Source organism: Hibiscus syriacus, unplaced genomic scaffold (genome assembly GCF_006381635.1).
Source record: "Hibiscus syriacus cultivar Baekdansim isolate YM2019G1 unplaced genomic scaffold, ASM638163v2 tig00116996_pilon, whole genome shotgun sequence".
In the NCBI taxonomy this organism is placed as follows: domain Eukaryota; kingdom Viridiplantae; phylum Streptophyta; class Magnoliopsida; order Malvales; family Malvaceae; genus Hibiscus; species Hibiscus syriacus.
The window spans coordinates 1660027-1679129 of NW_024063512.1; the positions used below are offsets into that span (position 1 = coordinate 1660027).

At 33.0% G+C, this 19103-nt stretch overlaps 1 protein-coding gene, 1 non-coding gene and 1 pseudogene across 4 annotated transcripts; 1 reads left to right on the forward strand and 2 right to left on the reverse strand.

Moving 5' to 3' along the window:
- Nucleotides 1-3807: 3807 nt before the first annotated feature.
- Nucleotides 3808-4974, reverse strand: LOC120193453 (annotated as a pseudogene).
- Nucleotides 4975-7203: 2229 nt separating this feature from the next.
- TRNAV-CAC lies at nt 7204-7277 on the reverse strand. Its single transcript has one exon. It is a non-coding gene; the product is annotated as a tRNA-Val (tRNA).
- A 1687-nt stretch (nt 7278-8964) lies between these two features.
- On the forward strand, nt 8965-10963 carry LOC120193492 (probable inositol oxygenase). Of its 3 annotated transcripts, none has more exons than XM_039195974.1 (9): nt 8965-9133; nt 9358-9439; nt 9525-9729; nt 9939-9998; nt 10091-10143; nt 10240-10432; nt 10516-10594; nt 10694-10775; nt 10871-10963. In XM_039195974.1, exons 1-9 carry the CDS (start codon nt 9012-9014, stop codon nt 10895-10897), a joined length of 903 nt encoding a protein of 300 aa, XP_039051905.1. In that variant the 5' UTR covers nt 8965-9011; the 3' UTR covers nt 10898-10963. The 3 variants fall into 3 exon arrangements, with proteins under 3 accessions (XP_039051905.1, XP_039051906.1, XP_039051907.1); XM_039195975.1 differs by having other exon boundaries at nt 10881-10952; XM_039195976.1 differs by lacking the exon at nt 10694-10775 and having other exon boundaries at nt 10871-10941.
- The last annotated feature ends 8140 nt before the right edge of the window (nt 10964-19103 follow it).

The following is a 19103-nucleotide window of genomic DNA, read 5'->3' on the forward strand; positions in this document are numbered from 1 at the left end:
TTTGGTACTAAAATATTAAAAATATGACATGTCATATGAAAAAAATAATAAAATAGTTCATGTTATCGTTGAGTGATCAAAAAAATTTAATCTAAAGTTCAGTGAGTAAATTAAAAAAATTAAAAGTACAATAAATGAAATAGGATAAATTAAAGTTCACTGATAAATGGTAGAGTTTACCCTTATATTTAATTAATGGGTTTAAAAGAAAAACGAATGTGCCAAATGTTCTTGCAAAATACAAAAATGACTGTCCCTTGTTCCCATATATAATGGGGTAAGGGGGGGTAAGATAGTAGGCTGCCCCCAACACTAGGTTGAGAGCTACTTCAATAGGAGACCTCCAAATTATGAAATGCCCTCTATAGGACTCGATCTCACGACCTCAAGGTTAAGAACCTTGTGCTATACCAACTAAGCTGGATGGTCATTTTTGTTCTTGCAAAATACAGAGTAACCCAAAACAAAAGTCAAAAGATTATTGTCAGAGATTAATTAGTTCAGAAGGTGGCCCACTTGTAAAAATTTGTCTATATTTTTATATTGGTTAAATAATATTTATAATTAAATTTAGAAGTATAGACAAAACTTAAAAATTATTATTAACATTTAATGTCCCCCATGCATGTCCTAAAACGAAACATTTTCAAAAGGCTTTTTCATTGTACATTTCAATCCAAACCCTAGGGCAAATGGATCCAAAACTCTTTATTTCCTTCTACTTCTACTATTTAATGTCCCCTTTTTTTTTGCTACTTTTCTGTTTATACTTAAATATTATTATATTTATGGGTAAACTACACGTGAGACCACCAAACTATGATAAAAAATTATTTTGACTACTAAAGTTTCAATTTGATCAATTAGATACCCAACTATTTAAGTGCTTCAATCAAGTCACCGACCGTTAATTTTTAACGGAGGTGATGATGTATCGGTTAATAAATTAACATAATTATATATTTAGTCCTCAATATTTATATATTCTATCAATTTAGTCACCACTTTAATTCATTTAAATAAATTTAACACCCAATTAGATGATGACATGTGTCATTACATGATTGGAGGATATTTTTTATTTTTAATTTATTTAATCTAATTTATTTGTCTTCCAATAAGGCGGTGACACATATCATTATCTAACTAAAGGAATAACAAATTACCAAAAAGATGAGAGAGGAGGAATCTGAACATATGTCCAAGTGCTTGGGGAAGCAAAGCAAGCAACACCACTGAGCCAAGCTTTCAATAATGATTCAATTTACATAATTTTGTATAAAATATATTGTGGCTACTGCAAAAAAGATAGAATTTAAATTTAAAATTAACCTATTCATTATTATTTTAACCATTATCTTTAAATTTTAACCATTAACCTCTAAAATAATCTCAAATTAATACAAAATTTAAAATAAAAATAAATTTAAATTTTTTAAATAGAATGAATAAATAATTATCTTTAAATTTTAACCATTTAACTTAACCCATTCATCATTATTTATAAAAAAATATTTTTGAAATTATAAACAATGTTAAACGATAGAATTTAAAAGGAAAAAATATATTTTATATACATTTCTTTAACTCAAGAGTAAAAGTTAAAAATTTTAACTTTTGAATTTGAAAATTATTTTTTAGAGTCAAAATTAAATTTTTAACAATTATTTGTTATCGTATGACGTGCTTATTTTATAATTTATAAATTTAATTGTTGGATAAAAAGTGCACTTAGAAAATATTTTTCAACTCAAATGTAAAAGTTAAAAATCATTGAATTATAATCATGAAAAAGAACAAATATTAATTTTTTCTAAAATATAAAAATTTTAATTTTAATTTTATATTAATTTGAGCTGAATAAGTCCATAATCATATAGTTTACTTAGGTTTAAATCCCTAAATAAGTAATTTTCTTTCTTTATTTTTTCTGGCAGTAACCAAAATATAATTAATACAGATTATGTAAACTAAATCACAAATGAAGGCTTGCTCAGTGGCATTGCTCACTTAGCTCTCCCTTAGTCGCTTGGTTATAGGTTTGTTTCCTTCCCCTTTCATTTCATTGTAATTAGTTTTTCTTTTAACCAGATGGTGACAAGTGTCACCATATGGTTGGACGAATAGAATATTATACTAAATAAATTAAAATTAGAAAAAAAAAATTCTCCAATAAAATGACAATATTTGTCATCATATTATTGAAAGATAAATAAATTAAAATTAAAAAATATCCTTCAATCATCATGACACATGTCATCATCTAATTGGATGTTAAATTTATTTAATTGAATTAAAATGATGACTAAATTGATAGAATGTATAAATATTGAGGACCAAATTAGAATTATGCCAATTTTATTAATTTACATATCACCACCTCCGTTTTAACGGCCAATGGCTTGATTGAAGCATTTAAATAGTTGTATGGTCTGATTGATCAAATTAAAATGTTGGTGGTCAAAATGATTTTTGACCATAGTTTGATGGTCCCATGTAGTTTACCCTATATTTATTTATTTATTAAGTTTTAATTCAGTTGATATTGTTTTTATTACAATATCTTAAGAGTTTTAAATTTAAATACGTTTAAACGGATAATAATCTTTGATATGAAGATTCAAAGAAAACTATTGATTGTTCAAATATTGAAGCAAGATCCAATGTTAGCTGGAGCACGATTTCTGGAACTTTGAAGCAGGATCCAATGTTAGCTGGAGCATCAGCAGAATACTCAAAATGAGATCAATTGCTTATCCTATTATTTCAACTGGACCCTAGCCAATTAGGGAAGTCTGGGACAAGATTCGGATGCAAGGGCAGAAAGTTTGTTGGCATAGACTTATTTAGTATCCAATGCATATTCCAAAGCATATCTTAATTTCTTGGATGACCATTCTGGACATGTTACCTACTAGAGACTGATTACAGAGAATGGGATTATGCTCCGAAACTATATGTGTTAACTGTTGTCTGTACCAAGAAACACGAGATCATCTTTTTTCTCAATGTTCCTTGGCTGTTGGTCTTTGGAAATCTGTCTTAAATCTAAATGGAATGATTTTACTTCCCTCACTTGGGAAGAAATGGTCTCTCGGGCAAGAACAACTTGGAAAGGGAAGTCTCTAATCATCTCCATCTTGAAGATTTCTTGGAACACATTTATCTACTTCATTTGGCAAGAAAGAAATCAAAGAATGTTCCAGGGTCGATATAGATCGATCGATATTTTGCTTATAGATATCATTGAAGCTGTTAGTATTAGACTTAGGGGTAAATCTATAAATAGACTTGATAGTACTAATTTTTACCTTTATAATGCTTGGGGTATAGTCCGACCAATCTTTTGTTCTTTTGTAATTAGGTTGATTGTTCTTTTGTTGATTGGTTGTAGCAAAACATTGCTATTTTAGGTAATAAATTTCTGAATTATCCAAAATAAAATATTGCATACAAAGATATGCTACATTTGCATGTAATCAGAAAATATACGTATGAGCATCCATTGAAGATTAGGGATGAATCGAGGGGCGAACAGAAGTGATCATTTCCTTGAATCTTGTATCTGTCTTTATTAAATTTTATAATTTAAGGACCAAGTCGACAAAGGTACCAAATTTAGGATCTTATATCTAATAAACTGTATAATAGAAGTTTAATTTACAAAATAAGTATTTTTTTATTTTAGGTGTGTAAAACTTTTTTTAGATCAAAATAAGTGTCTAGGGTTTTATTCCATTATCATTTTCTAGATTAAAAATTACCAACAAAATACAAATGTTTTTCATGATCAAATTAATAAACGAGAAAGTCCAAAAACAGTGAAATAATTTTTGGATTTCACAAGATGATTATAGTTGTCACTTAGGCTTCATCTTACACAATTACATAAGTAACAATCTCTTAATGTTTTCATGAATTCATGATTCCGCAACTTTGAATATGGTTTGTTTCCCTTAAAGGGGAATAGAGAAATCTCTTACTCTTCCTAGCCTAGTAAGAAACAATCTAGAAAAGGATCTCTTCATTGCACATTGCAACACACTCATTCTATTGCTATCCTTACTGGATTCAACTCTTTTATCTCTTGATCCGCAACTGAAGCTTGGGTTTGACAGAAATGATCCATGGAGATTGATCTTCTCATCTGTTGTTGATAACCTTCTTCTCTAATACGAATCACGGCATCTCTTCCTCGCACGTTGCCTAGATCGCTGAAAGCACGTGACGACGGAGTCTTTGGAAACCCACCATCTCTTTGTGAATCTTGTTCATCAGCTAGATTTTCATTTGCTGATGGTTGTTCATTGCCCGGAAGAGTTTCCGTCACCGGAGGTGATTCTGAAGCAGTAATAAAGACTATATTAGCTCGACACAAAGGGCAATTCGAGTGAGACTTGAGCCATGTATCAATGCAGGGGAGATGGAAAGCATGGCTGCATTTAGGCAACAGCCTTAAACTCTCATCATCTTGGAACTCGTTGAGGCAGACCGAGCAATCCGTCTCTTGGATGAAACCATCACCCTTCTTGTATCTGAAAGCCGTGATGGACTTTATCAAAGCCTCGTCCAATCCGGTAGTCGAAATCTGCCACGGCTCATGTGCATAAGGATCGTGATCGTCTTCCATTATATCATCAGTCTCATGATTACTCTCTCTTCTACTAGTGGAGTCCGCGTTCCCACAATATTTAGATACTATCGTGTAGTAACTTACTAGCAGAAAAGCAGCGGCTAAAATGCCAATGATGGCGACCACAAGAGAGGAGAAATTTCGGCCTGAATCACTATCGGCAGTGAATTCGATCGGAGGCGGTGGAGGGAAGATGATGTAGCACCATTGTGGACAATACAAGCTACAAAGACCCTGAGAACAGTCCTTGGTTTTCATATATGGTAATGGTACCCAGGTTGTTGGGTTACCAATAGACTCCATAGCAAAATCAATAACAATCGAAATGGAAATAGCCCTTTAGATCATATGGATGTATCAGTAAAGAAGTATAGCATATAGCAAGATGCGAAAGAGCAAAATATAATGAAAAGAAGTGTATAAGCAAAATTTGTTGAAGAAACGAAGAAAGGGGTGGAAAAGCAGGTCAAGTCTAAAGGGTTGGAGAGCAAAGCAAGACAGTTACTAATGGGTTTCTTTTCTTATGTGTGAGGATAATGATGTGTTGTTGGTTGGGAAAATCGATGCTTTTTTCATTGTCTTAGGCAGTAGCAGTTGAAGTGAATGTTATCAACCCAAAGTCTTAAATCGTCGAATGAGCCGTCGGATTAGGTGGGAATATTTCTTGAGACACTAGACAAAATTATCCTAAGCAATATCAAACTTAATAGAGTAAATTATGAATTTCATTGCTCAAGTTTAATTTTTTTAATTTACTTATTAAAATTTTGATTTACTCCCATTTTAGTCACTTAGACGTTGAATCGTAAATGGAAGGGTGACATGGTAGCCATGTGTGCTGATGTGGATTGTTTTTATTGACATGAAATTCGTATGTCGTCTATGTCATTTTCTCTTTTGTTTCTTTCATTTTTTTATTTTATTTCCTTCCTTCAAAGATGTAAGTTTTTTACAGTTTCGTCACTGTGTCGCGTTAGCGCTTCAATTACTGTTCTTTGGCATTTTTTTCTTCCACTTAATATATCGACGAACTTGTCTCATTGGCTCCTATCACTCTATCAATTTATTATACCTAAAATCGCTTTAAAACTCAAAAAACTCAACCCTAAACCTAAAACTCATAAAACCCCAAATCACTCCGATATATATATTCACAATCCGATAATCATGGAATCAAGATACACAACTCGCTTTCTCCTTCTCCACCTCTCCACCATTGGAATTTGGAAGATGGTTTTTCAACGAAAAATCAAAGGGAATTCAAAACTAAGGGGTTTTCACACACAAATGAAGATAGTTTTGGAGTTATTTCATAAATTTTAAAAGAAAAATATTCATGGCAAAGTAACCAAAATAAAAGCACATCGAAAGTCAACGAGTAAATTAAAAAAGTTCAAACTTCGGTGACTAAAATAGGAGCGAGAAAAAGTTGAATGATGAAATTTATAATTTACTCAACTTGGTATGCTCTATTCTCACTTCTAAATTCATCAAATTGTAGCAGTGAGGGAGCTCAGAAAATGGAATGAAAATTTGACTTTAGATGAGCATTTATTCCCCCACATCACACAATCCAATTCCCACCTTTTTCCTTGCCATTGAAGCAAAGGGTCTTTGATTGCCTTAACTACAAGATTAAGTGCAAGTAAAAAGAAAGAAAGAACTCAAGCAACACCAAGAATGTTTAATTCACAACAACAACAACAACTATTTTCCAGGTCCATTATATAAGACATGAAGTGACTTTCTTTACAAGGTAAAGTTTGTTGTCGAGACCCAAAGAAAATACGGTAAAATCTTGTCAATGAATTAGGTTGTTTCTCTAGTCAATAAAGAAGCTTTTCTCTTCTTTTCATTTCTACCCCTTTTTTTAGTGCTTCGTGCCCAGTTCTTGTTGACAAAATCATTTTCTTAATAATTTGCCCTTTGAAGGCCATAATTGCTCAAATCATTTTCTTGGGGAACCAAAGAAAAGAGAAGATGGAATGTCTGCGAAGTGCTAACTGAAGTCTAAGCACTCTGCATTAGTAGTCTGTAAAAGCAGCAGCAAGGAGTTGAAATTAATTAATAATGTGTAGCAGCATAAGATCCCAATTAACAAGGAGAAAAAGTAGTTTAATCTAATCATATGGAATCATTTGAAAAGCAAAAGATCATTATGTGCTTAAATGATTTCTTATAAACCTGAAATGGTAACAAGAACAATACTACCAAGAATAACAGATACAATACTGAATTAGAATATAGATGACCTTTTTAAGGAGTATATTTATCATGATTATGTTCCACAACCCAAATAGTCAAAAGTGATATTAAGTGCATTCCTCGTCAGATTTGCAGCCAAGGAGAAGGCAAGAAGTATTGTTAAAGGAGCCGATGTAGAGGTGCAAACTCAATAGTTTTGATTTGGAGGGATTAATATAAAATTTAAGAAGTGTGTTAATTGAATTATGATTTATGTTATCATCTCTGTCCAGTTATTTCATACAATATTTACCAGTGACCACTGTGTTGGCCTGTAAAACTGTCTGTGAAATGGTTGGAAAAACCAAAAATGATTAGAAATAGAATGTCTGAGCCCGGGTTCGAACCGGGGACCTCTAGTGTGTGAGACTAGCGTGATAACCAACTACACCACCCAGACTTGTTTGAAAGGAAATGGCAATTGATATGGATGTACATAAATTATCTTGGTCTGTTATAATAATGTTAAGTGATATTAGGTGCATCCCTGATCAAATTTGCATCCAGCCACGAAGCTAGAATTATTGCTAAAGGAAGATTATTTTTTTAGAAGTTAGATAAAATTTAAAATTTTGGGGTCAAAGTAAACAAAATATGATAACTTAAATCCTCTACTCTTGGATATATATATATTCAAAGAGTTAAATATAATTTTATCATTTTGGGTGATCATTTTGTAACTTTCAATAGTTGGGGGACCATTTGTATACTTTACCTTAAATATAAATATATAAAAAATTTAATGCCCATGCCATTATTTTTTTCTTTTGTTTTCTCCTCCCATTTCTCTCTTATTTTTTCTTTTCAACTAAAAAAATTTAAGTTTGGTGTTAAAAGAGTAATCTTTATTGCTCTAGACATTACTTGTGTAGGTAAGCATCTTCCTAACCTCCTTATTAGCTTGAAGCAAAGTTAAAGAACACATTCAATGTTGATAGTGAGCAAAACGATGGTTAAGGAAAGGGAAAGTATTTTCATCTCGTTTTATGTTATTAAAATCGTTCCTTTTATTATTTATATCAATATGGTGATTATGAATATTCTTTTGTTGATATGGTTAGCAAGAGAAGTATGAGAATCCTTTCAAGCCAAAAAGAAAAAAATAATTGATTGAGGATTATCTAAGGAGCCCTTATTTACTAAAGATTAAGGTAGTATACTACAAACTTTAAAATACTTAACTATTTACGTAGTTATTAGGGGTGAGTAAAATTCAACTTGATTCGAAAAAAATCTATATTTTCATCTCGATTCTAATTGACTCGACTCAAAAAATTTAAAATTCAAGTCAAGTGATAAAATAGAACTCGAATAACTCAAAATCTTTAGTAACTAGTGGATTGATTTTCAAGCTTGGGTCGAGTCCCTCAACTTTGTATGATATATATATATATATATATATATATATATAGAAAACTGTTTAAATTAGAATCAAATAGTACCATAATGTTATAAATATTTACAAATAAATTTAAATATAAACTCATAAAGCTCGACTTGACTAAAAAAATTCAAATAAAGTTTGAGTTATAAAATAATACTTGTCAATTCGAATAACTCGATATTTTTTTACTTGACTCGACTCGATAAAACACTCACCCCTAAGAGCTATTATGTTGCTTGAATTATCTAATGGATGCTTTAAGTTGCTTAATATGAAAAATGATGTCTTAATATTTTGTTGTGTGTAAAACATGCCTAAATATATTATTATGCCTATATGATATGTTTGACCGAGTATACTTATTGATAGGATGAGTTAGAGGCTTTTTTGGTGTATTGTCGTGAAAAATATATAGAAAGAAAAAAGATGTGCTAAAAGAACCTAACATATTACATACTATGTATCGATAATAATACTAAAAGAAAACTCCATATAGAAGCCACAATTTTTGCTAAACCTTTGGCTAATTTAGTTGGATTATCCAAAACTTGTTAAACATTCTTCTAATTTTAGAAGATTTTAGTTAAATTTTTGTAGCAAATAGTAAGTGAGAACTTCATTCAAGGACTCAATATTTGCTATAAATTCTCAGCCTAAACACTCTTCAATTCACCCAACCTCCCTTGGCTTCTCTTAATTTCTCTTATTAATTTATTTTACTGTTTAGTTACCTTAGTTATTTTGGTGAAGATGACGGCTACCGTTACAGTCACTCATGCCAAGGGGGACAAGGTGCAGCCTGATGCTAATAAATTGGCATCGAATCAAGAATTTGCAGTGCCTAAAAACAATGCTTTTGGAAACTCATTCAGGTAAATCATTTCTTAAACATATAGTCGGTTAAGCAATTTGTTATGATGGAAGTAGGATAATAACTAATGTAAAACGATCGTAAAAGAAAGGACATCAAGATTTAAGGTGAAAAACCCTAATGAGAAAAATCATTTCTTAAACTAGAATTAATTTGTGGCTCATTTAATTCAAGTCAAACTCTATCATCATGTCTTGGATGTATAATTTGTGTCTTGCATGGCAGGAATTACGAAGCAGAAAGTGAAAGGAATTCCAAAGTGGAGGAGTTCTACAAAAACAGCCATATTAACCAAACATATGATTACGTGAGGAATATCTTTTAATATACATAATCAATTTGGTAGTTTTTGATGATGATTTTGATCGACATGTTAATGCAAACAAATGCAGGTGATGAAGATGAGGGAAGAATACAAGAAGCTTAATAGGGCAGAAATGGGGATATGGGAATGTTGCGAGCTTCTCAATGAGGTTGTCGATGACAGTGACCCTGACTTGGATGAACCCCAAATCCAACATTTGTTGCAGAGTGCTGAAGCAATCAGAAAAGACTATCCTAATGAAGACTGGTTGCATTTGACTGCACTCATTCATGGTAAAAAAACCCCTTACATTAATCTTTTACCACATTTTGAACAAAATATTAAGTGGTTTTAATGGTAAAAAATAATATTATTCTCTCTTGATGATCGGATTTCGAACAACATTTATAGGATGTAATAAAAATTACCTTATAATCACTATATTTTCTCAACCATTTTTTCGTTTTTGTACTTGGCTTAATTACTTTCCAATACATTTTAGATCTTGGAAAGATCCTTATTCTTCCAAAATTTGGGGGGCTACCTCAGTGGGCTGTTGTTGGTAAGTATAATATTTGTTTTGAATTCACAAATTAAAAAAAAACCCATGTTTTTTATATAATTTTAACTGACAAATTAATTTCAATATAACAGGTGACACATTCCCTGTTGGATGTCGATTTGATGAGTCCAATGTTCATTACAAGGTTTTTAAAATCTTATTTCTGTTATATCTTTACTTAATTTGAGATTACGATATTTTAATGGTAAAACATAATACATACAAAATTTTTGAATTGCAGTATTTCAAGGACAACCCGGACTTCAACAATCCCAAATACAACCCCAAATATGGGATATACAAGGAAGGGTGTGGACTAGACAATGTGCTAATGTCATGGGGTCATGATGACTACATGTACATGGTGGCCAAGGAAAATGGAACCACATTGCCTCATGCAGGATTGTTCATCATCAGATACCATTCCTTTTACCGTAAGAATTTACAAAGAAAAGATTACAGATGTTAGAGAATTTTGGGTGATGATATGGGCTTCATTTCCTTGTTTACCTTACAGCATTGCACAAGCATGGAGCTTATGCACAGTTCATGAATGAGGAGGATAAGGCCACCATGGAATGGCTTCAGATATTCAAGTGATTATCCCATTCCTCGTTCAGTTTCTTATGTAATAAACTTGTGCAATCGTTTCGTAAAAGATTAACGTATTGATTTGCCTCAAAAAATGTTGGCAGCAAATATGATCTGTACAGTAAGAGCAAAGTTAGGGTAGATGCTGAAAAGGTCAAACCTTATTATGAATCCTTGATTAAGAAGGTAAGTTCATCATCTTCCCTTGTTTTATTCCTCAATTGCAATCATTCTTCAAAAGTTGAATAATTATTTCACTTTCTGAATGGAAAACATTGCAGTACTTCCCAGAAAAGCTGAAGTGGTGAAGTTTTGAAAAAGAGCATGAAGAAAGGGACTGCTGGCTATAGGCTGCAAATATCATAGTCCTGTATGTTAAATCTATATATACCAGTTTGACTTTACATAAACTAATCTGAAGTCATACTTTGACATTAACTTCATTTGGCTGCCCATGAACACTGATGTGCAAGAGTGAAATAATTCACATTAATTAGAACTGAATTGTGGCCAAAGAATTTGTAGCCGCAGAAAAGAATGTTAAGCATAAAATAATGGGGGCGGGAAATGGGCATAACCCTTGAGATCGTCCCACCTAATTTGCTTCCGGTGAGACAATTTATGGGGATGGAGGACACTCTTGACGGATAGTTCTGCTCACGTATCAGCACTACTAATCCAATAATATCCCAATTGTCTGAACAAAAACTAAAGGCCAAAACTCATCCAAATCCAGAATCAAACACAAATCACAGTTCCTCATAATCATATACAATCCCAAAGGAGCTCTCATTTACAGAGGGAGGCCAGGTCCCTCCACAGGGATGGACTAAAGAAGATTTGTCTAAAAATTTTAAATTATCATATATTTTTTCTATTTTTATTAATTTATTTTCATTTCTTAAAATTTTATAAATTTATTTCCTCCTAAAATTTTAGAAGTTTATCCTATAACATAAAATTTTACTTCCATGTCTATTCCTCCAAATTGAGTTTCATAACTGCTAATTGAAAATAAATGTGAGACACTGTGGGATAGAGATGAGGGGTTGTATCACAAAATTTTGAACTTCCATTGCCATTTCGTAAAGGGGTCTAAATCTAACATCAGTACATCACTATGTTAACGTGTATCTTAGCGGCCGTTCTTATCCATTTATAACATAAATAAGGGGTAAACTTCATTTTTGGTTACTCAACCTTACATTTAATTATGTTTTGGTCATTTAACTTTAAATTCTTTTGATTTGATTATCCAATTTTTAATTTTATTTTTTTCACTTAACTATTAAATGTATAAAGTCATTTAAAATTTTCTAGATAAATTTATACTAAAAAGTAATTTGATTTTTTTTCTAAACTCAAATTTCTGGACTCTCTTTGATTCAAATAAGTTATTATATATTTTTTTCTTTGGACTCCCTTTGATTCAACGAAGTTATTTTATTTTTCTTTTAACTCAAAAAGATGTGGAGGTGGAGAGGGAGAAAAGAGAATTGATTTTAGTTACACAATGATAAAACTGTAGAGATTGTAAATCAGATCAAAATTTAAATTTGAGTTTTATAAATTTTGAGGAGATTTTGAGAAAAACAAAATTAGGAAGAAGAAAGATGGAAGAAAGATGGAAGAAAGGGAAACATCTTTATATAAGTTACATCATAAATGATGACCGATGATAAAAGAAAATAGGATAAAGTATACAAATGGTCCCTCGATTATAGGACGCTGCTTTGTTGGGTTCTTTAACTATTAAAAGTTACAAAATGATCATTTGATTATAGGGAGTTACTTTGTTGAGTCTCCAAGTTGCTTTGTTGAGTTCTTCAACTATTAAAAGTTACAAAATGATCCTCTTATTATAGGGAGTTACTTTGTTGAGTCTCCGACTATTTAAAGTTACAAAATAGTCATCTTACTATTCAAATGTTCCAAACTCGTCCTTCTAGGTTAAAAAATTGACATTCGTTTGAGCTAGACGTTAATCTACTGACTGAGATATGATAAAATTATATTTTAAAGATGTATAATGGCACTGCCATTGTTTTTAAGTACTAACTTGACATCATAATGTTTTAAACACTAACTTGAGGACATAATGCAAATGGAGACTCGATCCAAAAAATACACCTGAAATAGTTTCGGGATCAGATTCTATCATATCTCAGTTAGCAGGTTAACGTCCAGCTTAGAATATTGTCAATTTTTTTAACAGAAAAAGACGGGTTTGGAATATATGTATAGTCATGTGACCATTTCGTAACTTTTAATAGTCAAAGGACTCAAAAAAGCAATGCCCTCTAGTCAGGGATCATTTTATAACTTTTAACAGTTGAATGACTCAACAAAACATTAACCTATAGTCCAAGTACTATTTGTGTATTTTTACCAAAAAAAAAGAAGAGAGTAATCAAAACAACACAAACCAAGTTTAAAATAATTAAAGTTTGAATAATGAAAACATAAAAGTAAAGATAAGTGATTGAATGTCTAGTTTACCGAATATATATATATAAAGAAAACCCTTCTTTTACATGGATGGAGACCTACAATCTCATTCATTGGTTGTCCTCAGAGGGAAATAAATGAAAGATTATGCATTTGGTACGCAAATAGAAAGTGTGGCAAGCATCTGACTTTGCTTCAAATCTTGGTCGATCCTAATCTCGTGTACGGGTCGGTAAGCGATGCCTTTGTGATACGTCGCATTACACTTACTTTGATTTTCGGTAGGTTAGTAAATTAAATAGAATTAATAATCATATCTTTCGATTTTATGTAAGTAGATTGTTCGAACTTTGTCGACTGTTTTGTTTAAAATTTTTGTTAGTATAGGGTGATTGATTTGAAAAATTTACTGTAGACTCTAATGAAAAGAGACGTTTATATGGAGATTCGGAGGAGGAGAATCGAGAATCTCCGAAGACGATCTTCAATGATATTGTAGAGACTAATCTTCGACCTTGAAGACTCCATCTTCCAACCGCAACAAAACGTCCCTGATTTCTCGCCATTCTCATCCAACAGCAGCCGCATTCCCCTGTCAACAAAGCCCCGTTTTTTCGGTTAGTTTCCTCGGCAACAACCAACACCCACATCATCAACAAACAAGCAAGTGGTACAACATCATTAGAAGTCTAAAATCAAACGGAACTAGGCTTCCAGACATTATAAATAGGCATGCTTGTAAACGCAACAGAGAAAAAAGGTGGAACCAAAATCAGAGGAAATGGCAACGATTTGAAAAAACCGAGGGTGGGAAAAGGAATCCCGAAGAAATCGAAATATCCGAGCATGAGAAGAGAAGTTTACGAAAGAAGAATCAAAGCATTAAAACGGCGAACAAACCTTTAAACTCCGAGCAAGCTAGCGTCCGACGGAGGATATCTATGTTTGAAGAAGGCAAAGACGTGATCGCTCAAGCTAGAAGAGGCACCTAAAAAAAACCTTTGCATGTCTTCTCCCTTTGCATCAGAAGAAGGTCCCGGTTTGCTCAGGCGGTTTCATTCTGGTTCAAGGTCCGTCTTTACTTGGTCAGTTGAAGATTCTGCAGTTATCTAGCGGCATTCCAGATTCTGATTTATTTATTGGTTTGTTTTCGAAAACTTTTCTATTGTGGCGTGGTCTAATCTTTTTTAGCACATAATACTGCCTTTGAAACCTCGCAAATCCAATTGAAAATTTAACTTGTCCTTTACAGGCAATGATGACATGGTATGGTATCGTCAAATCTTCCCTTGAATCGTGTGACAACTTTAATAATCTCCATGATCCTTGCCCTCCTAACCCCTTTAAATATATTATAAGTGGAACCCACAAGCTAATAACCCATTTGTTTGAGTAAATTGACGTGTTTTCCATTTAAATATTGTGTTTTCCTTTTAAATATGTTTGTGTAAATTGAAGTGTTTGGATTTCTAAGGGTTAATCCTTGTTTAGTCATGCCATCTTTCAGCATCATTCATTTTGGTCCTTTTTATTTATTTATTTATTTTATTTATTTTTATTATTTTTTAATAACTTTTATTTATCTTTGTTATCTATTTTATTTTATTATTATTATTATATTAATATTTTTTCTCTTTTTTTATATTTATTTATATTTATTTTTCAATTTAACAATATTTTTGACTTTAGGGATACTTTTCAACTAATCAAAGGTAAGTAATTTGAATCGAACGTTTTTTAAATTTTAATTTTAATTTCAAATTTTCGCAATTAAGATAGTCGACAAATTAATTGGTACCGAAAGGGCGGTTCAAGGGTACTAATCCTTCATTGACCGTAACCGACTCCCGAACCCAACACATTTCTGATAAAACGCAGATCAGATAAGATGGTGTCCGATCAACCTAAAATTATTTTTAAATGATCGGTGGCGACTCTAACCCAATTCATTCACGTCGAAGTCCAATTCCGGGTCCAACCGAAAGACGGTCGCGACTGCTTGGCAACTTTGTTGGGGACAGATAAGTGAGTCAGGCCGAAATTAATTTTTGGTTGTCTTTTTGAGCGAAAATTACAAGTTTAAATTTTAATTTATTTATTTGATTCTAATTATTTACCTTTAATTATTTTTCAAATAAATAGTTGTATTGACATTTTTTTAATGATTTTAGATTTTTGAAAAGTTTCTATCTCTGGCTCTATACCCGAGCTCCGAGCCCTTTTTAAGTGGGGTGAAAGCGACACTCTCGTGAGAATTTATTCTCCGTATGGGCCTAACAAGTAACCTTCGGGATTCATATACCTAATGCTTTCGTGGGAATTTATTCTCCGTATGGGCATAAGGGAATGTTTCCTCTTGAGTTTAACTTAGTTCACACAAGCTTGTAATGGCTTAAGACTAAAGGTCTGGCAAGCCCAAGGGGGCACCAGCATGGAGAACTCTGGTACCCTTTTTTAGAACCTAAATCGGGAGACTATATGGAATTATAGCTCACCCCGAAACTTCATTTCAAACCCTAGGCTATTTTGAGTTCATTTCCTGCCTTATTTTATGTTCAAAGCATATGAACTATAAATTTATGCGGTTAGGACTTGTTCAAAGTCAACTTGCGGGATAAAGATCATGTCTGGGTAGGAATACTAAGCATGTGGGGTAGATATTATGTGGGGTAAGACTTTTCATTTTTATTATTGTTTTGATTTACCTCACTAACTCTTTTCATTTTTGTTCTATTTCATTTCTATCATTTGCATCATTCAAATGAGGTGTTGATCTACAAAAAACGTGTTCGTTAAACGTAAATAATTTGTATTAATGGATAAAGGGGTTATTAGACAATAGATGAAAAGCTCATAAGTCCAGCTATGGTCAGAGAATAATCAGAATGGACCGAGATTTACACTGTGTACACCGAAAGTTAACTTTTCCAAAACGGGATGACAAAAGTTACAGGGGTAAGACAAGAAAAAGGTTATTGACCCGGAGAGTCCTTTCGAAGACTACTAGAACAAGATGGCGAAACCCTAGCTGAGCTGGATGCCATTGCTGACGAATTCATTAAACAAGCAAATGAACTTTAGATAGCTCTTAACGATAAAGGGCTTCAATAGCGTTTCAGTTAAGGAACAGACTTAACAGAGAGTGAAAACCGGAGATGCAGCCATTCGAAACTTCATGGGACAAGTACAAAAAGCAGCTCAGAGAGGTTGGAACGGTTTGAAAATGTATTCAACCAGTGACGAATGAAGGCAGAAGATGAGTCAACCTGTCAGAAGTTGTTCGGGGTTTATACATTTATAATATTTTTTGTCTCTTAAGACATAATACTTTTGTCCCCAATAATTTATAATAACAGACACATTTTTGGATCAGTGTCTTGAAACTTCATGCATCATGCATTTTTGCATTATTTTTCTTTTTTCTTTTTCCCCCTCATTACATTCACATTAACTAACAAGAGTTGGACACACCTCATCCACATAACACTCGTTCAAATAGAAAAGTGCGGGAATTTTACGATAAAAGCAATGACACTCTCGAAGAAGAAATTTGCTCATCTTAGAGTACATTAAAAGGAGCTCCGACAAGTGAAACGATCGAGAAATGGGGAGCAAGTGCAGATGAAGGCCCTAATCCAGCTAATGGGGCATCCTGATGAGGCCTTATTTAATTTTGAGGCATCTTGTTTGAATTTGTTTTTGGAACTTTCTCATATACTTTTTTTTGTAACTTGCTTTCAAGCTCTTATATTTTACTTTTTAAGGATATTTCAATGAATTCATGCTGGGCATTGAATCAAATTTACAACTTGAAATTCTTTGAATGTCAGCTGAATTAAAAACTTTATAAATGATTCAGAGTTACAGATCTTTGACAAGCTAATAAAAAAAGGACTTTGACCTTACCCAGAATATACGCTCAAACACCGTACCCTTCTCTTGCAAATAACCAATATAGCATTCTCCTCTCATGGAAAATAGGATTGGTATTTAGATGTGCATAGGTGCGGACAACATGTGGCATCTTTTGCACATGACATTACTATACCTTTTGTTTAAGACGTTCAGTGATGATAATGATCTTCACATATGGAATAGTCGAGTAGGTGAATCTAGTTTAGGTCAGTTGCTTGGAAATTGAACTCTAAAGATGAGATTCCTTGACTTTCAACAACACCTAGACTATAACAGGTTCTTCTTGACAAACTTAAGAAATTGGATCCGTATACCCAGATTATAATATTATATATACATTAAAGCTTGAGCTGTTTCTCTAGAGCAATTGGTTAAACGTCCCGGCTTTATGGATAAGATTCAACTAACCTGATAAAGGTGATTATAATATCTATACAATAAAGCTTGAGTTGTCCCTGTAGAGCAATTGGTTAAACGCCCCAGTTTTATGGATAATATTCAGCTAGCCTGATAAAGGTGATTATAATATCATTGAGTTGTCATTCTAGAGAAATTGGTTAAACGCCTCGGCTTTATGGATCCAGCTAGCCAGACAATGGCAAATTAAATAAGGAGTTTCGGTAAAAATGGCCTAAGGGAGTTAAGGAACACTTGTTATAGTCAATTTCACACGAGCACTCAAGAATTTCATTTTTAGACCGATATTTTTGCACTGCCTTTGTTAGATGAGCCTACGAAGCTTGAACAAATGGAAGATTTCAGAGAACTAAAATAGAAGGTCTAGTAGTTGATCATGCTAGTTGCGTCATTTTGTCCGCATCCAATTAAAATGCCAAGCCAAGAAAAAGGCACGTTACAATGATTGAAAAAATGACATTTTTTTATGGCTGGAACCTTAGAAAATAGGAAGCCAACCTAAAGCCAACCAATCCATTTAAATATTTGTCAAATAAATATAACTCTAAAAGCATGAGAGAGTTGTTGCTTCTTTTGATATTCTTTGAAATCATGTTTATTATTTGATTCGATTGCGAGCCTAGATTAAGAAGCAATGTTTTACAGAATTTTTATATTCTCATATCGTTTTCCCTCCTAAAATAAGAGAAATGAGAAAAACACTTTCAAACAGGACAGTCTCAAATGTGAAATGCTACAACCCGAGAAGAAAATAGGGCATGGTCGATTCCGAGTACAAAACTGACAGACAGAATGAGGCTCCATCCATGACTAATTCATATTGCATGCATCTTAGACATACTTAAGATAATTACATTTTTTTTTCACATACATAATGTTTTGTAGCTTTTAGGGTCAAGTTTCGACTCCAAAATGGAAAATACTCGATTCAAAAGCACCTTTAACAAAAAACCTTCAAGTTCAATTACACTCAGCTCAAAGGCACATTATTTGCAGCATAGCTCAAGGCAAGAAGGGCTACCTGCCAAAGACCTTCGAGTTCAATTACACTCAGCTTAAAGGCACATCATTTGTAGTATAGCTCAAGGCAAGAAGGGCTAGCTGCCAAAGACATTTGAGTTCGATTACACTCAGCTCAAAGGCACATCATTTGCAGCATAGCTCAAGGCAACAAGGGCTACCTGCCAAAGACCTTCGAGTTCGATTACACTCAGCTCAAAGGCACATCATTTGCAGCATAGCTCAAGGTAAGAAGGGTTACCTGCCAAAGACCTTCGAGTTCGATTACACTCAGCTCAAAAGCACATCATTTGCAGTATAACTTAAGGCAAGAAGGGTTATCTACCAAAGACCTTTGAGTTCGATTACACTCAGCTCAAAGGCACATTATTTGCAGCATAGCTCAAGGAAAGAAGGGATATCTGCTAAAGATCTTCGAAAGGCACATCATTTGCAACATAACTCAAGGCAAGAAGGGCTATATGCCAACAAAAGACCTTCGAGTTCGATTACACTCAGCTCAAAGGCACATCATTTACAGCATAACTCAAGGCTAGAAGGGTTATCTGTCAACAAAGACCTTCGAGTTCGATTACACTTAGCTTAAAAGCATATTATTTGCAGCATAGCTCAAGGAAAGAAAGGCTATATGCCAAAGACCTTCAAGTTCGATTACACTCAGCTCAAAGGCACATCATTTGTAGCATAACTCAGGGCAAGAAAGTCTATTTGCCA